General features: G+C 39.9%; 1 protein-coding gene across 1 annotated transcript; it reads left to right on the top strand.

Annotated features, from left to right (window-relative positions):
* Positions 1-4697: 4697 nt before the first annotated feature.
* Positions 4698-10992, top strand: LOC308102576 (uncharacterized protein; the record flags this gene model as incomplete). The annotated part of the gene is made up of 9 exons (XM_080452343.1): positions 4698-4782; positions 5003-5266; positions 6656-6769; positions 6890-6905; positions 7115-7212; positions 7621-7692; positions 8941-9006; positions 9594-9659; positions 10958-10992. Exons 2-9 carry the CDS (start codon positions 5011-5013, stop codon positions 10990-10992), a joined length of 723 nt encoding a protein of 240 aa, XP_080308469.1. The 5' UTR covers positions 4698-4782; positions 5003-5010.
* Between the last annotated feature and the right edge of the window lie 371 nt (positions 10993-11363).

The raw sequence follows: 11363 nt of genomic DNA on the forward strand, positions 1-11363 counted from the left end.
GTGATTGACAGGTTATGACTGCTTGGTAAGTCCCATCAATTCATGAATTAGCATGTGACCCTGTGTCTAATCATGGAAGAGGTCATTTTAATTGATTATGTTGATTTCTACTTCTGAATAGAAAAAAAAATATCGTTGCACCTTCAAGGAATGAGCTCACTTCTTTGTCTCAACCACCTTTCTGAAAAAGAGGAAGTAAAAGCACAGTGAATTTACTAAAGAAGAAGTTTAAAAAACATGCTGAGCTCATAGCAGGAGGTGTAACATCTCTCTCTCTCTCTCTCTCTCTCTCTCTCTCTCTCTCTCTCTCTCTCTCTCTCTCTCTCTCTCTCTCTCTCTCTCAGTTCAGTGTGAACAGGAAGTATAAGGTCTTTCGGAGCCATTCATGAAAGGATGAAACTACACACCCTGCCGTGCGTTCTCCTCTGTGAGTAATTATTGTAGTACTGTATGTCTGTTATATCATATCATTATTACTAGTAGCTCTATTGATCTGCTATTATTAAGCTGTTGAGTTTTATAACATTAAAGCTGCACTACCACTATGTAACTTTCCTCTTCTACCCCGGATTTGAACCCGGTTTTCTGCACAAGTGCTGAAATGTTTTACCATTGAGCTAATTCTATCAGGTCAAAATTCGTGTCAGATCCTGTGTCTAGGTGAGACACAATCTAAATGTCTCAATAGAACAGCAGGGAGACAAAATACAACCACCCCAATTATAGTTATATTGTATTAACATACTCTACCATACAGATTGGGCAAAATTACATTTTATTCATTAAACAAATGTTAAATGCTGCTTTAAACAATGTCAATGTTGTTTTTTATTTAGGATCTTGACCAATGTTTTCACCTTGCTCTACATTTATCATTTCAACAATATTTTAATTTACTATAAGCAATAAAAAAACAATACAACAGGCCAATGTACGGCAGTGATCATTCAACTCTACAGTACAGAGACACTTCTATAGTGTAAAATAATGAATGTATAATTAATGCTATGACTATAGCTACCTACAAGTTGCAAAACATTCATTGGATATAAATAAAGTATTAATGTGAAGCCTCAGATTGTGAGCTTGTTATTGCCATCATACAAAAGCTTTCAACATTTTCTTCAAAACACTGTCAACACACACAAGCTAGAAATGGGTGCTAGCCAGGGTTGTCTAAGACAAGTCATGGGTTGATGCTGCTGTCAGTACTAGAGGAAGCTGCATGACATAAAGTGAAACCTTTTGCATTTGTGGGGTAGCAGAAGTGAAAGTGCTTTTGGCACTGCCCTCTATAGAGACTCCTCAACATGCAATTCCATTGATAAGATCTGATCAAATGGATATCAAATATCTAAATATCGAATCAAGATACTTAAAAACTGTCTGGGGTGCACACAAAAGCCAGAGTAAATGTTAAAATGACTTCAGAAGTGTTTTAAAGTCAAACACCCCTTTAAGTTATTGTTTATTTGTTCTGATTGAACTTGCGTCAGCTGTCTATGATGGTAATATGCAGATATTTAGCTTGATATTGTCTCATCACATTTTCCAGTGGTGAGCAGCTTCCTCTCCTATGGACTCAGTCAAAGTGAGGATTAATTTATTATCTATTGTCTTTATTCACTCAGTAATGATCATATTTACACCTGTCACACACTCCATTTTATTGAAATTTATTGAAAATTTTCTGGCACAGGATGCAATCCTCTACGCCAGACTCAACACAATATAAATATTTCTTTTAAAATTGCGACATTCACAATTCACAATGTACTACCCTTCAACCCACCCCACCCCACCCCACATACAGTCCCCCACTATATATACGGTACACACATAATTTCATTTTCACATAAAAAAAAAAAAAAATTAAATCTGTTGGTTAACCAGTCTATGAGTTATGTAATTGCCCTGTAATTGTACAGAAAGTATTTTGATGACCAGAATTTGTCAAGTCTATTCTTGAAGGTATTAACGGAAGGAGCCTGGACCACTTCCTCTGGAAGTTTGTTCCATGTTCTTACAGCTCGAATTGTAAAGAAATTCTTTCTCTTTTCAGAGTTACAGTTTAGTGGTAGCAATTTTAGGGAATTCCCTCTCAACTCGTACCTATTGTCCCAGAAGTGGACAATAGGCTCGGCTGTGAAGTCATATATCTGGTGAACAAGTTTATAGACCTCAATCATATCTCCTCTGTGTCTCCTATATACTAACGTTGGTAACTGTAAATGTCTTAACCTTCCTTCATATGCCATTTCTTTCAGACCTGGAATTAATTTAGTAGCCCTTCTCTGAACCTTCTCAATTTTCTCTATATATTTGATTTTGTAAGGACACCATCCTCACAATTATTTCATAGAGTATATTTATGTCAGTTTTCTACTTGGTATTAAATAATGTTCTGTATATCTAGTCAGCTTACTTGTTGCTGTGATTTAGTGACAGACAGTTTGTTTGTAGCATTTAGTTTAATTCTACTTGTGTGTTTGTGTAGATACACCACAAGCTGTTCTGACCGTACAGCCCAACCCAGCATTTACTGGAGAGACTGTTACATTCACATGTGACATGAGAGAAGGAGAGGACGATGACTGGTACTATTACTTATACAAAGATGGACGCTTTGTCAGCTCCTCTGATCATTTTGAAATGCAAGCAGATCCAGATGGTGAAAATAAATACTGGTGTCAGGGTCGCCTTAAAACATCTCAAGAGGTTGAAAGAAAAAGCAATGATGTAACTTTGATTGTATCAGGTAAGTCATGTTTCACCCTTACTCACTGATGATCATTTACAGCACTCATACAGTATATTAACCCTTTAATTGAGGTTCTATATCCATAAACAGATGCATATCCTGTATCAAGGATGTGTACAATGGGACTTGATAATCAGCAGTGTGGGGTTTTGTGGGAGTTTCTTTGGTGCATCTGTGCGTACTAGATCCTATTTGTCCTGTTTCTATTTATTGGTGTAATACTGTATGTGCTTCATCTAGCATATGAGCGAAATACAGAGACTCAATAGTTACACAGTTCTATGTTATGTCTCTTTCATACATAACAGCTAAACCAACGGCTACGCTAGAACCAGACAGAATAAGTGTACTGGCATTAGACAGTGTGACCCTCACCTGTACTGTAGAAGACAGTACAGCTTGGAACATCTACTACTGGTACAGAAACAACGGAGAACCAGTGAAGACAGATCAATCAACCATCACATTCAGTGTCTCAGAGAGTGATAACTACTGGTGTCGAGGAGGGAGAGGATACCCACCATATTACACACATACCAGCAGCCCAATTCATATCACTGTCTCTGGTGAGTTATTTACACACTATTTCACAACTTATTCCACTTCATTGTCTCCGCCAGGCCGAAAGGCATGGCGAGAGAGTATGTTTTGCCCCCTGTCCGTCCGTCCGTCCGTCCGTCCGTCCGTCCGTCCGTCCGTCCGTCCGTCCGTGTGTGTGTGTGTGTGTGTGTGTGTGTCCGTCTTTGAACAGCTAATCTCCGGCACCGTTGGCTTGATCGCAGCGAAATTGTGCAAACACACTCGCTGGATGCCAATTCAGAACCTCTGCCCCAAATGTTTCACATGGGCCTGTTATAGCGCCACCAGGAGGCTGGGGGAGGGGAGGCGGGGACATAGATTGGTGAAGCAATAGGAAGCGGCGCAGCCAAACCTTGCACGCACATTCACACTATGTTGAGGAACAAATGCCACCCTTTTAACATTGGCCTGTTATAGCACCACCAGCAGGTCTAATTTAGCCAAACAAATGTTTTTTTAACAAAATGCCTCAAATCATGAATGCAGTCAGTGTCCGATTGTCGTGCAAGGCCTAAGAAGAAATGGCACCCTTTTCACGTTGGCCTATTATAGCGCCACCAGGAGGCCACAATAACCTACCTGACCTGGCGGAGACCTGTGCTCCGAGGAGCACTTTCTCTAGTTTATCCATGTGTTTGTATAGAGAGACCACCAGCTGTTCTGACCCTGCAACCCAACCCATCATTTACTGGAGAGACTGTTACGTTCATATGTGACATGAGAGAAGGAAAGGACGATGACTGGGACTATTACTTAAACAAAGATGGTGCTAACTATGGTCAGAATCATGTGAATCGCTATGTATTTGAAACACAGCCAGACCACAGTGGTGAATACCAGTGTACCGGTCATCTTAAAAAGGATAACCTGGTTGTAAAACAAACCGAAACAGTCAATTTGATTGTATCAGGTGAGTCATATCATCACACTTACTCATAACTGACATTATGTTTATGATCATTTACAGTATGATATATATATTATGAACATTAATTATGGTTCTGTGCCCATATAGAAATGAATATCCTGTTTTGTGAGAAATGGGACTTGATAATCAGCAATGCTTGTTTGTTTTAATAGACCCCCTTCCTTTTCCTAACTTTTCTTTCTTTCTTCTCTAAATAAAATAAAATAAAGGTTATGAGGTTGAGTTAAATACAGATGGAATTACCCACACAAATCAATAAAGAATCACTCAACTTAACTCTTAAAACCTGACGCTTTCATTGGAGAGGCTCATATTCTGAAGTGTACGATACAAGGAAGTGCTTCTGACTGGTTGTACATATGGTGGAAGGATGATGTTGCGTCTTCCAGTGTAGAATCTGAATACATTTTAGGTCCTCCTGGAAAGCGCAGTGGTCGATACCAGTGTAGAGGTCATCGCAAACATGACAAACAATGGTCCAAACATAGCGAAACCATCACAGTGTCTTTCGAAGGTATGCATAAGAGATAGGGATAGGCCCCAGAGAGAATAAGCAGTGTCTCATTTTGTTGCTATGAGTCTCTACTTTCATAAACACCAATGTTTGCCATAACCAACCACATGTCTACTCTGTGTATTTGACTGGAATGTATTGTATGTATTCCAGTCAAATGCTATTCATACAGAGCCAGTGTATTTATTGTACGTGTATTTTTTACTAACATAAACAACAGATCAACCCATGGCCACACTGACAGCTGAGCAGACAGTCATCCCAGCAGGGGGCAGTGTTCCACTGACCTGCTCTGTGGAGGGCTCATCTGGATGGAACTACTACTGGTACCAACATAACTCACTGATCATACAAGATGCTGTTCAGTACTCTACTGGACCAATCAGAGTGTCAGAAGGTGGAGTCTACAGGTGCAGAGGAGGGAGAGGAGACCCAGTTTACTACTCTGACTACAGTGATGCTCTCACCGTGAACACAACTGATGGTGAGTAATTATCTCCGCCAGGCAGAGATTATGTTTTCATCCCCGTCCGCGTGTCCATCTGTCTGTATGTGCGCAGCTAATCTTGGAAGACAATGGGTATCCCAGTATATAGGCTACCAAGGAAGACACACCGTCCCAAATTAGCCAAATTGGTGGCTATACCAGGCCACTTTATGTTTTGGCCTAATACTTTTTCATTTTATTGACAATAAAAGACAATAAAAAAGTTTGCAGGCTTGGTCGTTTGGAGCAAATGAGATGTGATCTGTGCTCCGAGGAGCACTTTTTCTAGTTTTCTTTTGCTTTTTACCCCTTTTTTCTCCCAATTTAGTCGTCAATTAATTCCTCCCCACAAACATTTGTGTGTTGTCACTGCTGTTGTATTCTACTGGCTCACCTGCCAGTGAGGAGCCCCCACCGGGAGGACGTAGAGCCTTCAACCTACTCCTCTCGCCTAACATTCGTGGAGCCCTAGCCTGTAGGACGTGTAGGACGTACAGTGACAAATATCCCTCCGGCAAAACAGGGGCCAATTGTGTTTGTATATACGCTCTGCAAAGCCAGATGCACTGCGGTGGATTCAAACCCCCAGCCTCCGTGGCCGTGGGCAGGCACTTTACCACTGAGCCACCGGAGCACCGGACTAATGCTTTTTTACATTTTTACATTTTCTTTTTACCCTGGATTCCTTGGATTATGACACATTTAATAATACTACTCAATACTACTCAAACTGATTTCATCCAAAGATCACAAAAATAGGTACGCATTATCTCTAGAGTCAGAGATATATTCCATAAAAATTTTGGGGGCCTCTAAACAACACTGATATAACTTAAAATGTTACAAATTGCACTGTGTATTGCAGAAATATGGTTGTTTAAGTCATGTGACAATGACCATCAGAATGTTTGGCCTATATCTTACACAAAATGACACATATTATGAACGCAACATCCAATCAACCTCAAATTGGAATTGCATGAAGCACACTTACAAAAGCACTTTCATTTATGCCCACAAATGCGTTAAGTATGTTTTAGAAATTCTATCCCCCCAGCTTCCTCGGGCCGTGATGACTGCAACCCACGACTTACCCTAGCTAGCCAACCTAGCCTGCGGAGATATGCAATACCAGGAGCACACTTTTCTAATTTACTTTACTTTGTCTTAACATTTTAAATAATGTACTCTATAGTACGCCATACAATATGTCAATAAGTCCCCATAAAAGTAGAACAATCACAGCTACTAGGAAATGCCAGTTCAGTAATCTCTTAGTGTAATTGATCTTGTGAAGCATTTCGTCGTTATATGTGTAGGCATATTTATAAAGGTATACCGTAACTAAAATGCTATTTTATTTTCCGATACTGTCTCAATGTTCAGTGTCTGGATCTGTGGGACTGAGTCCTCTACATGTGGGTCTGATAGCAGGACTTCTTGTTGTGATTGTACTGGCCATCCTGCTGTTCCTGCTGTGTCGATACACGAAATGTAAAGGTGAGAAACACTCACATATTGATTATGTATATATATATTTTGTATCCCTCCTAGAGTATGTTGTGATGCTGCTGACAGTGTAAAACACTATTTAACATATTTGACCTGTTTTTATTACAGGTCCATGTTGTGTCAGGTAGGTACAACTATCTGTCTCTAGAACAACACTACAATAATAGCATCTATGAAAAACAACTCAACTATCTACATTGTAAATCTATATTCACCAAGACTCCAATAACTCATTTGTGGACTAACATCTATGAGGGCTCAGCCCTGTCTGTCTCATCTTCACACAAGATCACAGTAGATCATGTTTGCTACTTTGTGCTGATCCTGAAATAGATCTGTAGAGTCCCAAGGAACCAGTCAGAATTCTGCAGCAGACCAGAGGACCAACCAGAGAGGAAGTCCAGACGATGTACATGTCCCACTTCAGAATGGTCAGCCTTTCATCGTCACTCACTCACTCACTCACTCACTCACGTACATAGCAGCTGATCACTAGCCCCAGCACTGATGCTTCTGCTTTGAGAATGAGACTTCAATCAATCAATCAATCAATCAATCAATCAATCAATCAATCAATCAATCAATCAATCAATCAATAAATCGGTAGCTATAAAACCAGGCAACACAAGCAAAGATCATTTTTATTAAGTTGTCAAGGCCCTCAATTGACTGAAAATGTTACAGTAGCACATAGAATACTTCATGATAACACATGCTTATTTAAATAAGGATTTTCAAAGAGGCAGCTGATTTTACAGAATTGTAGAGATTAATATGATGGACATTAAATGCATTTACTGTTTTTATTTATTTACTGATGTCTACATTCTGTCTTTCAGACAAGGCTGCAGCTGAGTCCAGTGACGTGACATATTCACAGATTGAACTAAAGAATATCAGCAAGAAGAAGGGTGAGCAAACAAACACAACATGACCTGGTATGAGTGACAAATGAAAACGTCTTGATTATTGATTGTTGAAATATGATTAATATGGAGGTTATGGAATGTACAGTGGTGTTTTTTAACACAGTTCACAGTTGTTACGAGTGGGTTCACAATAAATTGTAATTAAAAAAAAACATGTATAGGTATAGTTTCCTCTACAGAGAATCCTGTTGATCCACTTGAGAGGTCTTTGTAAAGGTGAAGACTGGATCGTCTTCATTGTGTATTATTTATAACCTTCCATAAACATTCAGTTGATTTATTCATTTATTCATGCTTTATCATCAATAACTTTATCATCAGTAAAACACTGATTATGTAGGAAGTTAACATAATCACCAAACTAACTGGTGTCCGGGAAACCTGAATGGGGACTCAGGTTTAGATAAGATATTAAATAAGATATTCAAATAAGATAGACAGAATAAGGCAGAGACATGTTCACAGTTTGAGAAGAATCTGTGATATATTTTGATATCAAAAGGAGTTTCAAAACTTACAAATTCAGCAGGACAAGAAATGTATGCAACCTACCAGCGTTGAACTCAAAGCTGAATGGTTACAGGTTTTATACAAGCGGCTTCAAACAATTCTCACAGCATCAAAAGACCTTCTGTCCCACATGGGAAAGAAACACTAAGTCTTGGCTCATCCCCCTTTTGCCACCCCCAACCATTGACTAGTTCATTTGTTTATCACCTTATCATGTGAAGTGAAACAAAATAATGCAAATTTGTGTCTAGGAGTACAGTGGTTCATTTACAATGTTCACTTGACTTGATAAAAATCTCTTTGACACTGGCTGGTGAAGTTGTTTCATTCACGAGTTTGACAGAGGTTGTACTCCATGTGTGTCCAGGTAGCTCAGTCGGTAGAGCTCTCAACCTTTGGACCACAAGGTCATGGGTTCTATCCCAGGCACTGGCAACTTAGTGTATGAGTATCACGGCTTGGTAACGAAGACGTGTTGTAAGTATTGGGAGCTGATAGAAGGTGTTGTGCTCCACCTCAGCAATCCATCTCCCAGTGGTCTAGTCTAGTGCATTGAAGAAGAGATAGAAACCCTTGTTCTTGGTAGATATGGTCAATACGCAACTCTGACTTAATGTACTCTATGCTAGAAATATGTATTACTGTCTGTCTCTATCTATATACTGCTTAAATAATACAATTATCTGACTTCTCTGTGTGTGTGTGTGTGTGTTACAGAAGGAGCAGGAGAAGCAGATGTGACCTACGCCCAGGTTAACTACCAAAACAAAGCCAAAAATAAGAAAGGTATAGTGTAAGGCCCCGTGTCCACCAAAATGTTTGTTTCCTGAGGACAGCGCATGTTTTGAATTGTATATACCAGGAGCGCTGCGTTTTTGGGCTTTGATCTTGTGCTCGTGCGCTTTTCCCTGCCTGCCGAAAGTTAAAATATTTTCGACTCTAGCTCCTGGAAGTGCTTTTAGGCGAGCACATTGGTTTTTTTCAACCAAGAAAAAAAAACCAGTGGATACGGAGCCTAAACCGCAGAGCGTCAATTCACTGCATTTTCCTGTTGCATTTGGAATATGACTCAACATACATTCAACAGTGACAGTGCAGTAATAAAAAATGCTGTGTGTGTGTGTGTGTGTGTGTGTGTGTGTGTGTGTGTGTGTGTGTGTGTGTGTGTGTGTAGGATTCTCTCCTCAACAATAAATATGTTGCATTGAAACATAACAAGGAAATACTGATATCAACCAAAACACAAGCAGACACAGCCTCATGTAGTTAAAGGTTAAGAGTAATTAGACAGAGAATCAACATAATGTGGATTAAAATGCACTATTTATAGTTATACGTTCTGCTATTTTTTGTGTATTATTTTCCACTCACAGAACCACCAGCTCCAGAGCAAACTGAAGATACCGTTTATGCTCAGGTCAAACCAGGAACATCTCTTGGTAAGATTTCACTACTAAAGAGCTAATGCTGCTACTGTATGTCTAGCTGTGTGTTTATACTTTGATCTCAGAAGTTATATCAAAACTGCAATATCTTAGGCTATACAATGACATAATTTTTAAAAATAATTTAAGTGAAAGTGGTTAAGTGTGTGTGTATTAGGGCTGACCCAAATTGTTCGAATATTGGAAGCTTTGTTCGATGGCACGGGATTCAAACATGAAAAAAAATTCGACTAGCATGTGAACGGAGTAGGATGATTTTTAACGCAGCGGAGGTAGGAGCGGAACTCGGAGCGAGGACCGCTTGCGGCTCCAAGCCGCTCCGGTCGGGGCCGCGCACCACATGAGAAATCTTCAACACTGTAACAGACGTGAGGATCAAGATTTCATTCAAATGTCTCCGTAATACACACAAGTATGTTTATAAATACTTTGTGTCAGTTAAGTTATATCACCAGCCGATCAAAGGATACTATTTGAAACGAAAGGGACAGGTTTTGTCACACTTTGTGACTGGAGTCCCCCCCCCGCTCTTGAATCTGGGGATTAATCATTAACCCACAGGATTTAATATTGTCCGTCTTATTAAAAAATACAATGCCTATTGCCTACATTAAAAGGAAACTTGGATGGCATGATATCTAGGCTCATGGGGACACATTTGTGCCAAAAGAGAAAGTGTACCGGTCTGAGCGCCGGAGAGAGGAGGGGGGGGGGGGGGTAGGGCGGGGGGCAACATGAGCGGATAGCGAGCGTGACAACAGCCCCCTGGAGCGTGGAGCGGCATTATCCCCCCGCTACGCTCCGCTCACATGCTCTGCCTGAAGTGCAAAGTTTACATTTCACAAATGGTTTTGGAAATGGAAAGGTTTCTGTTTCTTTCCAGGATGATAAATGAAGATGCAGGAAAACATGGTGAAGAGAAGAACAACATGGAAGCATCAGAGTTGTATTTATATCCCCTTTGGGTCACCTGCCGGAACCGCTACCGGTTACCAAATTATTGGTTTATTGACAAAAACGAAAATGTTCTCTTTTGGGGGTCCCTGGCACAAATCATTTTCATCATTTTTTCCGATGGGGGTCTACGGCCAAAGATATATGAATTTGGGAGTCCTTGGCACGAAAAAGTTTGAGAACCACTGCCAAATGATATGTATTTGGAATCATACTGTACTCAGTGTAGGCCTACTGTGGGTATGAGAGGGGCTCAGCACACACACACAGACATGTGTGTTGCCCACCCAATCAGTGTTAATTTTACAATGTACATTATAAAATGTTCTGCGTTACAGAACAACAACAAGAACAATCTGGTGGAGGGCTGTAGACTGTCCCAACCAATTATACAGAACCGTTATTTATGGGGGTGTTATGTAAATTTTCTTCTCACTCTTCTATTGTAGTGTGTTCTACACACTCACTCTACCAGCAGAAACCCGTCTAAACACGACTCCTGCATTTTGAGTAGAAAGGACAGCTGTATTTTTAGATTATGTTATTCTGGCCAGTGTTAAAGGAGTAGTTCACCCAAAAATGTGTTGAATAATTTGATGATAATAATAAAGATGCTTATGTTTTGAGTCTCCTACCGGATAGACCACCAGTCATCAAAATGATTGGCTTAGGAATGTGACAAAAACAAAAAAAAATCTCAATTAATTAAATGCTTCATGGGGTGTGTAATTGATAGGAAGTTTT

Source organism: Gymnoscopelus braueri, assembly GCF_963280865.1.
Source record: "Gymnoscopelus braueri genome assembly, chromosome: 16".
Classification (NCBI taxonomy): Eukaryota; Metazoa; Chordata; class Actinopteri; order Myctophiformes; family Myctophidae; genus Gymnoscopelus; species Gymnoscopelus braueri.